This window comes from Orbicella franksi, chromosome 2 (assembly GCF_964199315.1).
Source record: "Orbicella franksi chromosome 2, jaOrbFran1.1, whole genome shotgun sequence".
Lineage (NCBI taxonomy): Eukaryota > Metazoa > Cnidaria > Anthozoa > Scleractinia > Merulinidae > Orbicella > Orbicella franksi.
In genome coordinates, this window is record NC_138146.1 from 11,614,512 (window position 1) to 11,635,937 (window position 21,426).

Here is a 21,426-nt window from a genome sequence, read left to right on the forward strand (position 1 = left end):
AAGAGTCTTGCGTATCACTAATCAGTAAATGATAATTGATATGATATTTTCTCAACATAACCAGAACACAATTTTTTTTTCCCATTATACATAATTACTAGAATGGTAATCTCAGTCATTTTCTTCTCATAACTGGAAAGTGAGAAAAGAAATGATCAGTCAAGGTCAAGTGCAGATTCCAGTATGGTCTATTAGTTTATAAAAGTGAAGCCTATTGTTAACTAAATGCTGATGGATCTCTGAGACCTTTTTTTTTTTTAAGGTGAAGGCAGTATCATTTCTACAATTGCTCTATTTTCATCCATAACAAGGGAGAGGCTGCTCTTCTCCTAGTTGGAGAAACACAGACACAAAAACTACTGCATGGGGTAGCAACTTTTGTTTATTGTAGAATGTTTCTGGCAGTTGGTGCTAACAGCTTTACACTGCAAATGTACACCCAAATCCAAAACAGTTCTTGAGAGCTGATCACTGTTATTGCAATAAAAGTGAAATTAACTCAGCAGAAATGAGAAGCAAAATGATTTGTTGTGACAGGTCAATATTAAGTTGGAAGAATCGTGTACTTTCAGCTGCTTTAGGTACATACACTTATTCTTTTAACTTTATGCCAGTGAATAATAATTAACAACTTTTAATAATTTCTTGAGATAAACTCATTCTCCATTACATACATTCAGCCACTGAATATAATTCATTTGAAAAGGAAAACCGTACAACACACAGTTCAGGCAAAAGAATTTACTATTAGCGTGATTGATTTTAGGTTAACTTTACTCAAAAAGGGTCTTAACAATCACAGGATTTAAAACATTACACAACAAGAATGGCCACTCAGGTAGACACAAGTTAAATTAAATTCTCAGGCCCAGTTCGTACGTTGCATTTCTGCCGTGTCGAATTCAATTCAATTAAGTGCGGCAGAAATGCGACTGTGGATTCATACATCGCACTTGTGTCGCACTTAATTCAGAATTTATACTGTCGGGTACGTCGGCCAGCGGAAAATGTTTTAAACGTAGAGTATTCAATATGGCGGACGAAAATACTGAGCGACGAAGGACTTTAATTTTGCTAAAAATTGTCCGCCAATGGAACGAGAAGGAGAAGGTTGACAACGGAGCAGTATGTGTTGCAATATGTTCAGGTTGCATTGGGTCGAGAATGGCCAAGTTTCTCCTTTTTCTTTGGCGGGAAAGCATTTACGCATGCTCAATACATTATCATAATGTATGCATTAGATTCGACACGGCAGAAATTCGACGTCTGAATCGGTGTCGCATTTCTGTCAGATACTGCGACAAGAACAGTCGAACGTGCGGCAGAAATGCGGCAGCCGATTCAGACGTCGAATTTCTGTCGAATTTAATTCGTTATATTGAATTCGACTCGGCAGAAATGCGACGTATGAACCGGGCCTTAAATTCATTTGTAAATTAATTCAATACAACCAGGTCAACCAGCTCTCGCTCGTGTTTAGGTAAAAAAATTGCACATATTTTGGGTTGCTCAGTGTCTCTCTTTTAAGTTCATTCTGAATTGAGAGTTACATAAAAACTGAGAGCACGGTTGGGAAAATAACTATAATGTTCTTTATTTCATGTACGCTTATCACCCAGCAGGGAGAACAGTAGAAACAGGATATTATTTTACGTACCGTAACGCTCCAGATTCTTTAACTAAGCGACCTGCTTCCAAAAACCCAGCGAAACTACTGGGTTATCTTTTTAGGAAGCCATCACTGCCTCGTGCATAACTTTTCCTCTTTCTAAGGTAAATTTCGAACTCAACTTTGGCTACCATTTTGTTTTGGCCTTCCAAAAATGTCACGTGATAAAAATCTCCATTTTGTACCACGTGACCCAGCCTTGCCCAGGGTCTTCTCCCTATGAGCCGCTATTTTGAAAATCGTCGAGGAGAAGGCCCTGGGGACGAGGTTGAACCGATAAGAAACTACCATGCTATTGCGTGACGATGTTATAATTAAATTGGTTCTTATTATAAAATGAGTCAGAAAAATTACCCAGAATCAACACCAATCTGCCGTTTACCGTTAGTTACTATTACAGACTGCATGATGTTTAGGTGTCTTGCTGGTCGACTGCCACTGACCGAAGCCACTGATCGACTGTTAAAATCAAACCTTGATAAAAGTAGGCTTTCGTAAGATGAAACGAATTCTATTTTTTTTTCTTTTTTCGCTGTACATGGTAACCAAACGAACTTGTTGGATTAACCTTATCATAGCTGTTAAGAGTGAACTTAGTGCTGCTACCTCCAGGGGCTTGTAATTCACCAAAAAATAACTCTTGCACGCCTTGCGTGCCGATGTTTTTTTTTTTAGAGCACTGTTTTGGTTTTTAGTGCAGATTGTTAAGGTTACAATATTTAGGTGTGGAGTGTATTTATCAATTTGTGACAACAAAGATGAGACGTTTTTGCCACTTTTGTGCTATACTATACATAAAACTTTTTACGGTGATGTGCAGGTTTCGTACATTTATTTGGAACTTGTCCTTTAAGTGTACCATTGCGTCTAATATTTGATTTTGATCGTGATGTTTGATTTCAAATGCCCATATTTGTGGAGCAAACGCTTGTAAATGAAGGTAATTCTAAAATATATCTGTTACTTGTATCGCAAGGTAACAGTTCACGCTGGACCTAACCTAGTCAAGATGTTACCACTGGCTCCGGCTCCTGCCAAGAGTATGAAGAAAGAGTATAGCGGGCTGGAGTGTGCAGTTGAAGTTGTCAGGAATACGGAGGAAGCTATTGAACACATTCATCAGTTTGGAAGCTCACATACTGACGTCATTGTCACTGACAACCGTAAGAATATCATTTGCCTGTTTCCGAACACCAACGGTGTTGACTAAATGCAGTAATACTGTTTAACAATTAGACTACTGTAGCTGTACTTTCTATTAGACGACGATAGCTGATGAGACCAAAGCCATAAAACTACAGAAAATCTTCAAGGGTGAACGTGCGGGATCATTCGGGACAAGAGAAGAGAGACAAGAGAATATTGGACCGGCAATGGAGCAATCCGATTGGTTGATTTTAGTTATTGGCCATCTGAACTAACTTAGTCGTGTAATAAGACAAAATTAGTATCTACCAAACCAGTGTGCAGTGCTTTTTGCTCGTCCTGATCGGATGTTCAATCTTTGGATATCCTTTGCTGTCCATCTACGAGTGAAAAAAATGGCTTCTCTATTTTTTAGTAACTTAGGGTGCTGGACCTCGCCGCACAATCACACGTTGGTTCAGCTGTGTTCCCAAGGAGCTTCTCTAATAGTGTCGCAGTCGAGCTTAATCTCAGTCCTGTCAATTTAGTTTTGTATTCGGCTCTATTATATGGCTAACTCCGTGAGCGGGCAAGATGAACTGAATCCTATGCAGGCTAACCGAGCGGGCAAGATGGCGCTATCTTGCCCGCTCGGGATTACCCGCGTTTTCCCGCCGTGTTGAAAGTTGCAAACAAAAGACAAAATCATTTGGCTTGTTTCCGAGGAAACTATGGTAAATTTTAAAAAGTTCCAATCAGGCAATCAAGCACCAGTTCAGTACGATATTGAGAAGTTTTCTGCAATTCAGAAATATAAAGTACTCAATGCAAGACTAAGAGCGACTGAAACGCCCGTAGGTCATTTTTTTAGTCAATGAAAGAGGCTAGAGAAATTGAAAACATACCTGTTAGTGTGTTGGACCTTCTTTTGACGAAATTTTTCGTGCCAATTCGTAAGCAAAATGGCAGCGACCACGATCCGGCTACATAGAGCCACTCAAAACGTATTAAAGTTTTCTTGTTTGGCCATTAAATGAACATTTTGTCAACTGAACTTCGTCCTACTTCTATGGGAGAATCTTGACCTCGGTCGTTAGTAGACACCTCACTGCGTTTGGTCTGTACTCAAGACTGGGGTCAAGATTCTACCATACAGACCGACCAAACTAAGTCTCTCGGAAGTGCTCTGGTTGTTCTAGCGATGAGCACAGTGTCGTGGTTTCTCGCCCCTCCACTGCAACTTGCTCCAGTTAACAAAAAAGTAATAAAATAATTGCAGCAACATCTGAGAAGTTGAAATATGTAAGCGGCATCTTGTGCAAAGATCAGTTTCTTGCCAGTACACAAACAATTTTGCGAAATTTTTAAGATCCGTGCGCGATGGTTTGATGAGCTAATGAATGTGTAAAAAATTTTACACTTATGGTATAATTATTTCTTTATAGGTGAAACTGCTAAGCACTTCCAAACAGCTGTGGACAGTGCATGTGTGTTTCATAACACTAGCACCAGGTTTTCTGATGGCTATCGATTTGGTCTCGGTATGTACAATTCAGTTCAATACAATATATGCTGTTCCCAAATTATGGCTCCTGTAATTCCAAGCGCGACTGTCGCTGCGGGAAGGATGAGGGCAGTGGTCGGGCATTGTCAATTTCTTCACAAACGTTAACTTTCATCAGTAATTTTTTAACAAAGGAAAAACAGTTTATTTGACATTGAAATGATGTTACATCAAGGGAGTAGATGTGTATCTCTTTTCTGAGATTTGACCTACTGAAGGCTAGCTCGTGCCCCACTCCACCACATCCCCTTCAAGTTCGTATTTGTACTCAACATGCGAGCTGGCAAAGCGAAGTTGAACAGCAGGTCTCTGCCTAAGGAGAATAGTTTTCGTTAACCTACAAGAAACTTGAATGAAACTTTATATTGACATTGTCATTTCCAGTTCTATAGGAATCTCTTTGTTTCATAAATAAACGAATGCGGATATTTCAATTTGTTTTTCTTTGGATCACGGGGTTACTTAGAATTGGCTTGAGTTTGTCTTGGAGGAGATGGTTTACATCACTTTTGTTTATAGATGTTACGCTTTAGTTGTCAACAAGGCGGTTTCGTGTACTAGAATATTTGGTTTGAAGAAAGACTCATTAATATTGATACACTAATATTTTTAATGTTGTCCCATGGGTAGGGATTTGACATACACAAGCCGACTCCACGTGGGGAGTTCGCAACTTTTCTGATAAATGCCCGAGAAATGGCCAGTGAAGGGATGATTGCGCTTAGAATTGAAGGAGCCATAATCAAATTCCTAATAAAACCAGAGGGTGCGATAGAAAGGTACTTAAATGCGTATTAATTGATTGTAGGGGCGGAAGTGGGTATCAGCACGGGTCGAATTCACGCACGGGGCCCGGTAGGAGTGGAGGGATTGCTGACTTCAAGGTGGATGTTAACCGGCCAAGGACACACCGTGGCAGACTTTGCTGATGGGGGCTCACTCCAGTATGTTCACGAAGCTCTACCACTTGACGAGGTTTTGCAGAATTCCACAGATGAAGAAACAATTGAGGACACTGGAGACAGTGAAGAGATACAAAAATAAATTATTTGTTTACTCCAAGTGCTTTTAGTTGACTTCAAGGAAGAAAGCATATAGCCTGGCAGACAGACACGTTAAAGAATGTTCAGTAGTTTGAAAAGTAATATGGCATAAAGCACAGCCCCCGTGAAGTACTGACAAGGAACCTCGGAGTTAAGGACAACTAAGGTTGCTCAACCAACAAGGCAATTGAGGCTTAAGTTATCAGACGTCATCTTGCAACTTACAGCAGTTGTCCACTGGAGAATTCGCTATGTCTATGACTGTGGTTTGCTATTAAAAATAACTCGGTCCTCAAAGAGAACTTATTGTTATCCTATTTATCAATGTAAGAATAGCGAAAACTACGACAGAGATGATGAGGGCAATGCCTTTAAATGTGAATATTATTGGGTTTTTTTCAGAAACCACACGATGTGTTTGAAATTCATATTGTAGTGCAAGACATGTTTCGGATGAAACATCATCCATCTTTACAAAAATACCAATACAAAATGAGCAATAAATAGTTAACAGTGTGTGATGAAAATAAGAATAATTAAGGATTAAGACGCCAAACAGAAAAAAAGTGAAAATATAACACTAAAATAATGCAAGTTTAGTTTATGCATTATGCATTATGTAAAAGGATCTACAATTATGTGCATAAGGTGGCAAAATACTGTAAGCGACAAGAAAACTCGTGACTATTAGGAAACTATGTCAATTAAACAAACACTTTTGCTCCGATTGAATTTGACTGAGTATTGAGTACTACCTTAAGATCTCTGATATATAACATTTCATATATCAGGCAGTCAAATTTACTCCTGCATTTGAGATGGTTAAATGATCTTTAGTGTTATGTTTTCACTTTCTTATTTTCATCACACTGTTGACTATTTATTGCTCATTTTCTGTTGGTATTCCTGTAAACTGACGATGGATGATGCTCCATCAGAAACACCTCTTGTTTAATACAATATGAATTTCAAACACATCGTGTGGTTTTTCAAAGCTATCTCTTGCTTTGTACTGCTGAGAAGCCTTAATATATGTTTTTACTTTGACATACGCTTAGCTATTCGCCAAATTGAACTTGATAAAGGTTAATTAATAGCTTTGACAAAGGGCTATCACTCGAAACATCAGCTTCACAGACTCGCTACGGTGGTTTATTGGTCTCTTTCAACTTCAAGTTGATAAAGAGCTAAATGTTTCACCTTTGTTCATGATCATGGGACATCGACACTCAACTAGGTTTCTTAGCGATTTTCAAGCTGTCAGTCTTACAACTGAATTCTTGAAACAACTTTGGAAATCCAAATGAAAGTAAAAAAAAAATAACTAGAGAACAAGAAAAAAATCCACCATCTTGGTTCTGAATACCATAAAACGTTTTGAACCATTGCAGTGGTATTCAGGCCTCTTGTTCTGTTGCCATTGTAGCCTTGTTGTCAGAGTTAGTGTCATGATAGCACATCAATGATGAAATATAGTATCTCGTTTGCCGAGTCAGGATGTAGCCTCTTGAAATGGTTTGGTTACTCTTTACTAGTCTTCAATAGGCATTGAGGTCTGGGCCGGGTTGTTCAAAGCCCGATTAAGCTAACCCAGGATTAGCGAGAATTTTGATTTGAGTTTTGTAACTTTTCGGTAAGGTTTTCTGTTTAAACTGTTTTTCCTTCCGTTTTGAGCTTGACTATGCTCAAACTACACAAAACGTAAGCAGTAAAAAACATTTTTTTGCGAGAAAAATTAATACTTCGGTTAACTTTTAATCCCTGGTTAGTGTTAACCGGCTTTCGACCAACCCAGCCCTGGTGATTATGTGTTACGCTATGTAGGGTGAACTGCCTCTCTCGTTATGCCCTGATAATAGCTATGCCGTTTGGCATAGCCTCGCAAGAGAGCAAAATGAACGTGCTGAAAGTTTTGTCAGAGTTTTTTGACCTTGAAAGTCCATTAATGGTGAATTTGCACCTCCTGCCGTGATTGTTGAGTCATATAAGCACTTTCGAAGTTTTGAGAACTCGAGAAGTGCACATGGTAACTGCTAAGACTTGCTCCATGCGCTAATGCTGATGCAATGTTTTATTCGTGGGAAAAGTCAATTTCCAGAAAAAAATCCGGTTCCTGCCATTGAGAAATTTCCGTCTTTTGCACCATCCAGGAATACGATAATGTTACAACAAATTATCTAGTTTCCTCTCTATTATCTATCAAGTGGTCGCTTACGGAAGGTTAAAAACAAAAGAAAATTTCAAACTTTCAGCTTTAAAAGTGGTCGCGTTCGTTTGCGAGAGGTGGTCGCTTACAAGAGGTTCCAAATGTAGTGATTTGACTGGGAAACTTTTGGTATTTGGGAAAACTGGTCGCTGAGAGGTGGTCGCAGCCGGAGGTTCGGATTTTTGTTCCGCAGTTAGAAGCCTTTCTATGTATGACAACATAGAGGGAAACTATCCTCTGTGAAAGTAATGTGGCGATAGGAGAAATCTACTCATTGTCTCAGTCAATGTTCCGCTGTGTTTGAGGGTAAACAGTTACGCAGAGTAGTAGTGTACCAAGTCGACTTTCTCCGACAGAATAAGATCTCGAGGATGATTTTGGCAGTCAGGACGAATGGAGAAATGAACCCTGATGAGTCATTTATTGAGGATATTATGCTCAAGAAACTTCTTCGGATATTGAGGCTTCTCTTTAACTTGAATCTTGAAACAACTCATCGGACTCGACGGTATCTAACCCTGGGAAACCTTCCAAATTGCTTTGCCTTCTCTGAAGACTCAGTTAGGCATTTCACACAAGGTCCTTGAGTTCAAGATACGTAAGGTTGATCCATGATGTAAATACTCGAGTTATGGTTGCTTCAGACATACCAAATCTATGGGCTAAATCCTTCTGAAACAATCCCACTTTCAGTCGCATCATAACAATAAGGAATTCCTCTTCGAGCGTCAGCTTTGAATCTGGGCCAGGTTTTGTTAGGAATCTGTCAGAAAAATGACACTTATCGGCAGTTTCTCCTCCTCGCCAGTTCTTAAATAACTTAGCTTTTATGATAAGATATTTATGGTGTTGGGAAGAAATGTTTGCCGACTCCTTTGGAATGAGTCCATAGAATGTGCACATATAACTCCTTTAGAAATGACAGGCTCTTCTTGCTTATTTTCGGAAGTTTGATAGTAAGATCTGCTTTCGTGATGGAGGCTAAGTGTCCTTTTCCACTACTTGCCGTTTATTTACTGATGCCCATGGTTGACGTTCACCAGAACAAAGCCAAGTGTAGAAAAACACAGCGGTAACATAAACTATCAAGGTGATCCAAAATACTATCCTCCATTCTTCTTGTTTCTACATCAGAAAAAACATCATAATTAACGCCGGATAGCTTATTAAGACAGTGAAACGGGTCATGTAATTCAACTTCAGGTCAAACCATGACAAACTAACTTCGAAAATGTTCGCTAGGTCTATTTTTTTTCTTGAGATCGATGTAGTCATAAAATAGCGATTTGGGTACTAACTTATTACTTAATTTAAGGTGGCTCAAAACAGTTTCCATCACCTTCCTAAACTTACATTTTGATGGCTCGTTATATCTACTCTATCAGTTGATGCTACAATCTTGGTATCCAAAAAAGCCCAATCATCGATAAACACGCTGTTACTATTTTCGTGACACAATAGGTTTAGCTCTTAACAAATACTTCTGTCTGTATTCGCCGAAACATAGCCACAGAATTTGACTGGCAACTGATAATCTTGATACAATTCTGTCCTAGAGCTAGCTTTCCACAAGCCTTAACGTAGCTCAAATAAAAGGAAATAACACTCCTGTATGCCTTTTAAGGCGAGGAAGACTAAATTCGCGGTCTATTGATTGAATCATAGATTGTACAATTTAATGAAGAGTGAGTCAACATGAAATTCGAGTCTAAATCAAGTCAAACGTACAGATATCAAAACCTAAATAGACTGAACAGGAGCTTCCAACACCGAGAATCGATTGAACTTCAAACAAACAAGGCCATAATAATGAGTAAGCGAACAGTTCGCATGTTGTCAGGACGTCAGTTATCGACCGGAAGCCACACGAATAAAGCTCTTCCGCGCTAGCGAATCACGGAAGTGTCTGATAGTTCGCTTGGCCAAAAACGCCTAAAATTGATGAAACAAGGAAATTAACTGCTACTCACGATCGATCAGCCTTTGACGCAATTTCCTTCACTCTGTTCGTGGCCATGTTTTGCTCGCTAATAACAATGTCCCGGATGTAATTGGATTTTATCGAGCGGGAAATGCCATATAGACTTCAACAGATTTTTTTCTAAGTCTTAGGTGACATCAAAGTTCAGAGAAAATAACGCCAACAGTAGCTAGAAATGTCTAGTACACGTCTAAGCCCTAAATTGATGTTTGCTGTCTAAAACAAGCACAACATTATCGCCACAGTGCAAACGGCCTACTATTACGGGGCTAAATGTCGACCCGTTTATGGCGTTTAGACATCTCAGGACCGCTTCATGTACGATAATGGACGACGCTTGCCAGCAAATCGTTAGGCTTCCACCTTCATTGGACTTAATGATGTCCTCGGGCTAACCTGCGATCATACCCTCCCTCCCTTATATCCAGATGTGGGAAAGGAGGGCGTTTTTTTTTCCCTTCTCCCATTTCCCTTCTTCTTTCCAAAAAAAAAAACGCCTGATCGCAAAAAAAAAAAATCGCCTGATCGCAGGTTATCCTCGGGCAGACTTCCTTTACACAGCAGTAATAGAACGCTAATCGGTCGGCTCCTCAGAGTCACCACGCGAACCGAAATTCAGACGAGTATAGCCTGGGCTGAACTTACACCAACTGAAAAGGGAAGGGGTGTAGCGTTAAATAATTAAAAAAATACATAAATGAATGAAACATGCAGCAAGAAGTTCTCTACATTTCAGGCTAAGTAAGATTTACAAGAGGCTGTCATAGGGAAAGCAAAAAAAGTGATAAATAAATAAATAAATAGATAGATAAATAAATGATGAATCCAAACTGCTTGATTTCTTTAACGCTGTTTTCATAAATCCAGACATATGTTCAACGGAAGACTGGATGACCCAGAAAGGCCGAAAAAATGAGCGTGTCTAATTACTGTTGATCTTTCTAAAGCATCTGGAATCAAACTGGGGCATTCCATTATCATTTGGACATTCCGTGCAAATATATGACTGAATTTATGAAAACCGTGTTAAGACTTTGCACCAAAATAGCGGGCATGTTTTTGGAAAAACGGTCAGACTTATATTTCAAAAAAGGAACGGTGAAACCCATTTTTGTTATGGAATTTTGATAAGCAGGATAAGATGCAACTTTTAGCAAAGTTTAAAAAAAAAATACTTACATAGAGTCCAGAGCCACCTTAAACTGTATTGCCAAAACGATGCGCTAACACGGTAATAGGGAGCTTAAGCAAACCACGACGGCGACGCCAACGAGAACGTCCCCGAACAGAAGGCTGTGCACGTGCGTTATAAATTTTGTACATTTCTTAGCCGTCCTCTGCAAAACAACAACGTGATATGTCCAAGTTCTACGTATTTTGGGGAACGCGAACGACGACGGCTAAATTTTTGTATTTTCATTTGGAACTGGACTCTGGCATTACATATTAAGCTTGAGCATGTTTTGAGCCCGTTAGGCCCACGGAACAGATCTAGGCAATTTTAAAATTGGAACGGGTAAATTTAAATTCATTTTTTACCAGGCGTTATCCTCGGGGTCGCCGTCGTCATTGCTTAAGCTCTCTAACGTCTAGTTAAGTTCGTTTTCCAAAAAGAAAGTTTGCGTACTTTATTTGATGTGACAAATCCAGTTATCTGTGGGCTTATAAATCCAGGAGTTGATGCAAACGTATTAGTTAGCCCCATAAGAATGCCAGCAAACGGCGGACCAATATCCAGGTGATTGACGGCGTAACCAATAGCATTTAAACCCGAGAATCCGACACCTAACACCAGGAATATCACACTTGTCGTTCTTTGTTGAGTGTAGCCTGTTGCTACGATAAATACTCCAGCTAACAGACAACCTAAGGAGAAAGTAATCATCTTTATGTTAGTATTATATTTCAACTTTCACTTCGTAACATAGTTATTGATATCATGTCTTCATAATTATTGATAGAGACGTTTGTTGGGTAAATACCGTCTAACACAGCAACAATAATGATGACAAAAACATCTACTGTTTGATCTCCAACTTTCTTTGTGCGTGTGCTTTAGCCTTAAGTGTTTGCTTTTATTTCCGTTTGTGGTTTCCAGACAACGGCCAGTGAAAGTAATTCATTCTCGACGTTCTTGGCAGCGGTCACCATTACCGCTGAGACGCAGTGAGAAGCCGAATAACCCTCAGTATTCAACAAAATACTAAGTTTCTTCCTTTTTCTTCATCCTCGATTTTATCATTCTCGAATCATGTCCATATTACTGAGACTATTTCTGCTCCTTAGACGAGCGAGCTTAAAAGCGCATCCTTGATGTTTTCTTGGCCAAGGTCTTGACCCAGTTTCCTTGGACACCAAAAGGTAACATTTAGTATTGCTTGGCGTTATGTTTAGTCTTACCTGCTGCATAGAAAATCTTTCGTACTGTGACAATTTTACAAATTTTGTATCTTATGAGCGCGTCAGCTGTCACCCCTCCTAAGGGACCTAGAATGGCTTTAAATAGGTATGGACAGGCTGCCAAGAATCCAGTCTAAAAATAATAAAAGTTATAAAATACTCAACGGAGGATGCCTGATATTATCAAGAAAAGACAGATAAAATACTCAATCCTCGAAACACGACCCCTTAAAGGTATTATACCATTTATACATATAAGCCAGTTCACATATATCTTCGTGAGGGGTTTCTAGTTACCGGAGGAACTTACAGATGTAGCGGCTTCAAACCGGTATTAAAGCATTTCCCAAAATATGAACAATTTCCTCAATCCCCAGACAGACTCACGTTATCATGTAGAATAAAACTATCCGTTCTTGGTTGGTAAGAGAGGACGAGGGGTAAGAGAAATGATCCTCCATATAGGCCTCATTCCTAAGGCTTCCTAAATACTTCCAGCAATGGTATACACTTTTTGATAACTTTGACTGTTATTGCCGAACTGTACTCGTTTGAGCGTTCAGTACAAGTTGTAGAAAATGTTTATTTCTCGAGAGCTGCTATTTAGTGTCAGGTTTGTTGTGATATGCTTCTGGTGTATGATAATGCAGAGTCCGGCCTTCAACTCAGCGTGAGGGGTTCAATTTCTTGCGGAGTATCGCCTACTACAATCGTCTTCGCCTTTGCTGTATACGTTATGTTTGATCGGTGTCTTTCACTGCGAAATTTCGCCTTTCCCATCTGCCTCCTCTTTTCTCGTCTTCCTCTCAGTCTTTCTCCACTGACTTCTATCGGATTTCACAAGGAAAGCGCAAGCCTGGGGTGTGAGCCCCGAAGTTAGAGCGCAAAACAACAGGAATGCCTTTCTTCGGGATAGCGAACAAGAAGAAGCGGGAGAACTGGAGTAAATTGAAGACAGAAACAATACTTTTAAATGACTTGTGCGCAGCCAATGTTGTTGCTGCACGAAGGAGGGATATATACTAGAATTACAGTTTACTTGCTTCACGCTCCAGAAAATTGGAAGAGGAAATTGAAGTTGACAGTATGCAAGGCTTTTCGCCCTACTGATTGGCTAATTCTCTGAGATGCAAGTATTCACAAATTGGCATACGGGTGTGTCGCTTGAAGTTGGCAAACGTTTTTCCTATCTGCAGGAATTAGGCAAGGATCTGTGTTCCAAGCTTTATCGGCCTTCAATACAACTCCGTCGTTCTGTGTAAGGGGCAAGAGAACTACACTACGATGGAAAGGTATTGGTAAGTGATCAATAGTTTGTGGAAACTCAAAACACAACTGAATCCTCAGGTTCTGGATGTTGAAAGGAATATTATGCTGAGCATCAGATAAATTGATATCCAGTGAATACAGGTAATCAAACCAAACTGCTACTAAATGACAATGATTTGTTTTTCAGACAAATTTCAAACGTTGTTCTTGTTGTTGTGCATAAGGATATATATTAGGTTTGTAATCAAAACCTACCTGTTCGATATCAAAATCCAGAACATCTTTAAAATAAGTGGGCATGCCGGTAAATAACGTGTAATATCCCCAGCACGCACCAAAGTGGCCGAATACAATGGCCCACACTGCAGGTGACCTTAAAATGTCTGACCACGGAAGATGCTCAAACTGGAAAGTAAGAAAAGCAACTGAATTCAATATATCACACTTACGTTTAACTGAGTAAAATAGAGTGAGGTATGATTAGACATGTCCAAAGGCGGAACGTAAGGAATACTACCTGGAAAGCTAAAAACGCAAACGTAGAGCGGGGAATGGCCCATTCCCTCTATGAGATATGACTGCAGAGAATCATGGTAGTTGTATTCAACAACAAAAAAGAACATCCAGTCCAGAATGATGAATACAACTACCATGATTCCCTGCAGGCACATCTCATAGCGGGAATGGGATATTCAGATGAGGAGAATTAAACTTTGTCGGATGGCTCGGATTTTAATTTTAATGTTTTAGCCCCACAAATAATCAATAACAGATCTGAGAATTTTATCTATTTTTAACTAGTGACTTGATTTAACAAAAATATAATCTTTTATAAGAATGATTTTTATCCTTCGATTGTAGCTTCTTAATTATTCTTAGCATTTTTGTCTTTTTATTTAGTACACGACCCCACAAGCTTGTTAGCTTTGAAATTTTTTATCGGGTATAAATAAAGGTTGTATGTACGTCGACCTTGCCATTTATTCCAAGGCTGCTATCGCTAGCGTTTTGGACCCGTATCATGACACTCATTCTATTTAGGTCCACTTTAGTCCTGTCCATCTCTCTTCCCTGCCCTTTATAGAAGCATCAGATATTTAATGTTTACTGAGTCGGTCAGCTGTAGTATCGGATCTAGTATCTGAGAGAATTAATGCATTTCAGCAAGAGATAATCTCTTAATTTCAGTTACTGGGCTGAGACCTTTTAACCACCCGGATATAATTAACCACAACCATTTTAAACTTCCTTTTGGCGGGATAAACATTTAGTCCATGGGCCAGGACCCTGGAAAGAGCCGTTTGGTACCAAAACGAGGGACAAATTCTAACACTTATTTTTAACAACATTGATTCCTCTAGGTTGTTTTGGTGTATGATAACCACGTCAAATGAGTAGCTTTACTAGGATTATCACGTGATTAAATGACGTCACTCGGTTTGGCTGAATAAGCAGAATTGGTAAAAAGATGCCTAATAACAGTTAAATGCAAAACTGAAAATGTTACATACATTAATTTTCGTTATTGCAAACTTCAAACGCAGTTTTCAGACCTAATTCCAATAACTTATATATGACTTATAGGTGTTATCTCTGAATGGTTTCCATGGCAACACTTGTTTATTTATTGCAATTTAATGGCAATTAAATCTAAGTCTAAAGGCATACACAAACAGGCAAAGCCATAAGGATAATCTGTAAAAGAGTGGAACACTCCATTCGAGACAGATCACCATATAGCTAATCTAAATAAATAATCATGTAATAACAATCAAGAAAAAAAAATTATAAATTAAATTATAAATATGAACAATAAGACGGAAAATGTGAAAAAAAAAGGAAAGTGCTCGTGTAAATTGCATTGGCTACTTTCGAACGCTCGTTCTAAACTACATTGACTCCTCTTGCTTAGTTTGGTATATGATAGCCATGTCAAATGAGTAGCTATACCAGGCTTATCAAGAGATCAACTGCAAATGACTCGGTTGGGCTGAACAGATAGAACTGGCACAGTTGTGATTACTACGGTCAAATACATGCAAATGCAAATGCAGTCATGTCACATACACTGGTTTTTAGTTATTGAAAATCTCAAACGTTTTCAGAGCTCATGTCAACAACTTATTTTTAACTTAAAGAAATTGTTCCTGGATGGTTTCCATGGCTAAACTTGCCAAATGTTAAATATGAATAATTATTCAGGATATAAGAAACTGCTTGTGCATGTGTTACATTGATAATTAAAGTTAGATTTCTTCGACTTCTTCGCAGTCATCTCAGACAAACTCCTCGATAGAATCTTCACATCTGTTGTCACAGTCTAATCGCTTGCACACATCCGTGCACTTCAAACCATTTGCCAGGCAACTGCAGTTAGGAAGTTGACATGACCTTGTACACGAGCAAGACAGTAGTTGTAGCACGGCTGTAGGGGCTGGGTTACCGCTCATCCAGTCAACGGCAAAGTGATCACCATCCTCGCGCCAGCCAAAACCAATGGGGGTCGTGTCCCTTGGCAGCTTTGCAGACGTCGCTTCCAAATGGCTGCTTGGAAGTTTGCGCGAGCCGCATGCTTGAACAAGCAGTCAATACAAGGTGGTAATTGGGTGGAGTCGATGTTACCCTTCTTGGCGCAGAATAACCTGTACCTCAGCCCATTAATGTTATCGGTTCCAGGTTGAGAGCAGTAGATCTTACATGTAAACTCTTGAAGGCTCTGAAAAAGCATATCTGATAGAACCCATTCCATCCCCAGCTGCTTAAACATTTCTCGGTAAGGTGTCTGTTGCTTGACAAGTCGTAGGGCTGTTATCTTTTCCCTTCCAGCGAAGGCACTCACTGTGTCACAACTAGTGAAACATGCATACCAATTAGGCATTTGCAAAGTTCTTCTCCTACCCCCACACTGGAGATACTGACATATCTAGTTCTTGTCTGCGCTCCACGCTTGACATACATGGATGCCGAATAGAGTAATTAAACGCCAGGCAAAGCAAGAATACGTCTGTATCTTCCGATGCCCGACCACCGCATTGTAGCCAGATTTAGCTCTATGAGCTGCATGTAGAATAAGCCTGGTATCAGCTTCTTCCTGTGTGGACTTGAGCTCTTCAACTATATTGGCAGCTTGTGAGGTAATCTCGTAACAGTCACTTTCACACGAAAAGTGATCTTGTCTGTCAACTTTGTTCTGTATTAATCCCGTCTCCACCCCTTTACCACAAACCCTGTGAAGGCCTTTTTATTCTTTGGATTCAAAAAGAATTTTCTCCACCGCTGCACCTTGTGTTTGGATGCGTCCGCATGTAGCCGCACTAAGACCCTTAAAAGGCTTTTTCTTCGTGCGTTTTCAAGATCTTTTTGGCAGATAACTTCTACAAATCTTCTAGAACGAGGACCGCAACCATCGTCTACATTGTAAATGGGACGATTTTCTGCATCCAGTGCCTCGACACTCCTCTTTTTGGTCTGAACTATCTGAGTTGATGGTTCCGGGGGAAGTTGTGGTCCGAAATGCCTCGCCTGCACTGCTATTACATTCACTCTATGCGATGTTCCTCCACCCGATAACGTTTCTTCTAGGCGGTCAATGCTATCCCATACCAAAGTAGTACCAACATGAGGCTGGATGTTATCTGGCAATGAGATTTCAATTGTTGATGTCATTTTGTTAAGGCACAGTGCGGTGTTGATTTCTTCAAGCTGAGAATAGGCGATTTCGTGGCCGCAGCGATAAAGCATTTGGATGAGTTCAACGTTATCTGTCAGGGTCTTCACAGCATAGGGAAGAGGGATCTGTTTGGATGGCTTAATCTTTCCTCTGCTCAATCCAAACATCAGATCGTGGGCGAAGGATTTCATCAACCTCTGCACTCTTGGATGACAGTTTTTATCTGGCCACTCTTTTTTTCCAGTCTGATATGTTTGCAAGAATGAACCCTGCTCTTTGGGAACATTCATTGCGCTCTTAGCGAGATCTGAAGGGCGTGGAGACAATGAGATCTTGTTTTCTGTTCTTTGAATGGCTTTGCGAATGTCAATAGCAGCCCGGTGTATATTTGAGTTCCGAGAAGACTGGTTTGCATTGCCTTGTTTTTCCAGAAGAAGAGTTGTTATGTACTTGGCTACAAGAAGTGTGTCAAATTGGCGGAAACTATGAAGACACTGGTGGTTTCTAACAAATTTTCAAAGAGGAGTGGACATCGCCAAATTCTGCCTGGAGATTCCGTCTGGTGTGCTTCTTTGTGGATAACTTGATTTCTTCAACCACCAAAGACGTGAGATACGTACGATATAAGTAGTTCTGTCATTTCAGTCAATCTGACTATTTTCTCGTTTGCAAGAACATCCGATCTGATGTAATCATCTGATGTAAGCATCTGGTAAGCTTCTGAGTTGAGATTAGCATACTCATCTTCTCAGCTTTCATCACAGCCATCGGAAGCCCCAGTGGACTTGCCTCAGCCCTAGTATAGCCCTTGTAGCATGTCCTGTGGTAACAAGCTTCAGCTGTTACGACTTCACGCGACGCAATTGCGAGAATCCTGTTGTCCTTTTTTTCCATGGCTGATTTTCTAATTGAGTGATCTGCACGCAAATCTCTGTACTGTTCCAAGGGTTCGCAATTTCTTGTTCCCTTAAGATACTTCTTTTCACAGAACATGCAGACATGTTCGTAAGTTGTGCTGGTGGTAGGGGACTGTCGGATCGAGGTCCTCTTAGCTGCCGTTGGTCGTCAGTTCAGCTTGTTGCTTTGAAATTGTTTCCAAGAGCTTTTTCATGGTAAACACGCTACGACATTTTCTGTGATAGTAAATGTTGGAATTTCTCCTTCATTTAATGTCTCAGCAATATCAAGGTGTTTTACGAACAGCAGCTGCTCGCCTCTTACAAGTGTACTTCAGGACCCCTCATCTTTTGGTCTAACTACTTCCGTGTCATCGTCAGTACAGTGCATAATACTTGCACAACTGGACTGTTCTGAACGTGATCGCTTTTGATCGATGTTTTGTTCTTCAGGCGTCACATTTCTTCTTTTTGTGCCACCTATTCAGTCATGCAAGGTTTTACGTCAATACTAAGACTTAAAGGTTTTAAAAAGCCATTTTTGAACCGGTTTAATTTAAGCACTTAAGTTTATATTGTTTTATTAAGGTGTTCGCTCTTCACCAAAAATGATTTTACATAAACAACAAAAGCAGCACAAAGGACCATCCGCACTGGTCATTGTAAATTAGCTTAGTCACTATATATGAATGAAATCATCTTTAGCAGTGTATGAAATGACCCCCATATCAATGGAAAACTATTATTTAATATCATTTTCCTTTTGATGCTTTTCAAACTCCATATTTTTCAAAATCTCTCATTATGTCATCTACTGCTACACCTTTTGTATAAAATGACGAATGATATACACTTGAACGCCTATTTCGAGGATCTGTAAGTTTCTTGTCAAAAATCGACACTATCAGCTTAATATTTAGTTAATTGATTTCTCTAAATGTTCACCTAGATGCTTACTGTTTATTTATCCCCTGAAAACATTTCTCGTTTCTATAAGGAACCAAAATTTTAGCACACATTAGCCCTACACACCTGTCAAGAATGCCGCCATCTTGGATTTACTCATGATGCAATGTGAATGACATCGTTGGTTGTTTTTTTAGTTTTTCGTGTAATCCTGACACAAATTTCTACTTCTAACAACTTCGCGGAAAAATACAAATGTTTTCCTTTTTTTCAAATATCTGAAGTACTGATAAAACGATCGTGACCATATATTTAGAGGATCTTCTTCTGAGCCTCGTTTCCATGCTGAAGCCATTTTTTGCGAAATTTTAAATTAAAAAATCTCACACAAAGCTACTCATTCAGAAAGGTTATCATACAAATTTGAAAACAATTCATGCAGTAGTATCAGCTGATAACACTTAGGTTTTGTCCTTAGGTTTGGTACCGAAAAGTGGTCTGGCCCATGGACTAATTCTATTTTTTATTGTTCACCCGCATAAATTTACTCGTTAAGCCGCATTCCTAGTAAGCGAAAATGACATAAATGACATGAATTTATGTGTTAAATTTATAACCACAAGATGTCCACCGGCTTGAACGAAGTTCGAACCCGTGACTTCTGGGACGCCCGGCACCCGACAAAGATTTTAAGGGGCAGCACGCCCTCTCCACGAGGTCGAAACCCTTACCCTTTTCTATACTGAACACACTGATAGAAGCTTTAACCCTGTCGTGTACCTTTAATTTCGTGGGAAAAGGTCTATACATATCTGCAGTAAGCACACCACATTTCTTTTCTGTTTAAATTGTATTAGCACTGTTAGGTCTGGATTGATTAGCCAGTTTGATACTTTTACTTGAAATGGCTCAGCCATTAGTTGTGTCAGTTCTAGATATTTTGAGATGGCATTTAAAAACCCAAATCCGGGTACTCTCCACCCTTTTCTTTACTTGCGATCGTGATACCCTTAACATATTATATTTCTCTAGCCTGAAAAAAAGTGCTCCTTTCGGGGGAGCCTCCCAGTATAGTCCATGATGGATAGTACACCTCCGGGGATACCGGTGCATTCCACTTTTTTTGAGTTGCCCGGCTTTGTTGGGGATCATGTTCCGTCCATCATTTGCTATACATTAAGCTGAAAGTAATGACTTTTTTTGTGCATAGACTTGGGAGTACAGTGGGGGGATAAAGTCAAAGCCTTACTTCAGCTGAATCACTGGATCCTCTAATACTTGTCTCGATAAAATCTTTCTCTGCTGTTGATATAGTAGGATGAGCTAAGGGTGAGTCGTGGACAATCATCTCCCAAGCACAATACCAAACTATACCTGACAATCCTGAAACATAATCAGAAAAAAAGTTAGTGAAACTCAAATTAATAACTACTTATTAACAGAGAGTGAGATCTTTACGGGAAAATCTCCGACCGAGACCTTGCCGTATTGACCGAGCTTGCTTAAGCAAACCACGACAGTGACGGCAATGAGAACTTCATCAAACAGAAGGTTTAATGAGTACAACAATGGCTGTGCACGTGTGTTAGAAATCTGTGTACATTTCGCAGCCGTCCTCTACAAAACAACGTGAAATGACCAAATTTTACGTATTTTGAAGAACGTGAGCCACGACGGCTAATTTTTGATATTTTCTTTTAGAATTGATCGTTGACGTTACATCTTTGGTTTGAGTAGCGTTTTAGACCACTCGGTATTCTGAATAGTTCTTGATAATTACGAAATTCAAAAGTAAAATATAAATCCATTTTTTTCCAGCAGCCGTCCTCGACGCCACCGTCGTCATCGCTTAAGCTCCCTGATAGCGAGGTCAATACGGCAAGGTCGAGGTTTGAGATTTTCCCGCTGAGACTGAATGTTCGAGGTCAATAAGCTGTTTTATACATGGCTTTTTGATTTGTTGTTGCAAGCCCGTAATCGGCCCGTGGGCATTACGGGAGAATTATGTCCTACAATTGGTCAATCAGAGTGCGCGTTATATCGGATACAAGAGCAAGCCATATAATAAGTTTTTTTTATTTATTTATTTAAAGTAACACATCTTTAACAAGTTACACGTATCACAAATTACAAATTACAATAACAAAGTACTCTGGTATGGCTACTCCGATACCACAATGAAGCCATATAAGTTTACTGTTACCTTTTGAACTATTTTTTTTTATGCCTTCTTGAACATACACAGAAGTAATTTGTGTAGTAATATTACTGGTTTAAAGCCTTTACCTATACAATAAAACACTGACGGCCAACCACCATCAAAGCCGTATTTGGATAAAACTCCTGTTAGTGGTATGGCGACTATATTTCCAAATGGACATCCTGTGGACAAAGCAAAACAGCTCAGGGTAGGAAAAAGAAAACGCTCATAAGCGTCAGATGTTACAATCAAAACAAGAAGAAATCTTTTTTAGTTTTTCTTTTGATTTGAAATTATTGTGAGCATTGATCAATGTCTGTTTCCTTGAAAACCATCCTTAGTTCATTCATTCATTCATTCATTCATGCTTAGCTTAGCCTTCTCAGTGCTTACAATGAGTGGCACAGGGTTAGCAGAATAATCCTCTTTATGGACTAGCTTTGGACAACAAACTGACTGATTAAGTAGTAGTTATAGATACAACAAGTATGGCAAAA

The 21,426-nt window shown here is 39.5% G+C and overlaps 2 protein-coding genes across 3 annotated transcripts in view; one reads left to right on the forward strand and one right to left on the reverse strand.

The window, feature by feature from the left end:
• Positions 1-5,989, forward strand: part of LOC145479968 (delta-1-pyrroline-5-carboxylate synthase-like) — a 192,779-nt gene extending 186,790 nt beyond the window's left edge. For both annotated transcript variants that reach the window (XM_081458450.1, XM_081458451.1), the window contains 3 exons: positions 2,646-2,832; positions 4,240-4,335; positions 5,167-5,989. In XM_081458450.1, coding sequence (XP_081314576.1) covers positions 2,646-2,832; positions 4,240-4,335; positions 5,167-5,402 — 519 coding nt within the window. In that variant the 3' untranslated portion in view covers positions 5,403-5,989. The remainder of the gene's footprint in view (positions 1-2,645; positions 2,833-4,239; positions 4,336-5,166) is intronic.
• Positions 5,990-6,602: 613 nt separating this feature from the next.
• LOC145480055 (vesicular glutamate transporter 2-like) overlaps positions 6,603-21,426 on the reverse strand; it is a 28,207-nt gene continuing 13,383 nt past the window's right edge. Inside the window, exons 5-10 of the mRNA XM_081458544.1 lie at positions 21,016-21,111; positions 19,979-20,112; positions 13,513-13,662; positions 11,989-12,121; positions 11,216-11,454; positions 6,603-8,732 (exon numbers count right to left, since the gene is read on the reverse strand). Coding sequence (XP_081314670.1) covers positions 8,589-8,732; positions 11,216-11,454; positions 11,989-12,121; positions 13,513-13,662; positions 19,979-20,112; positions 21,016-21,111 — 896 coding nt within the window. The 3' untranslated portion in view covers positions 6,603-8,588. The remainder of the gene's footprint in view (positions 8,733-11,215; positions 11,455-11,988; positions 12,122-13,512; positions 13,663-19,978; positions 20,113-21,015; positions 21,112-21,426) is intronic.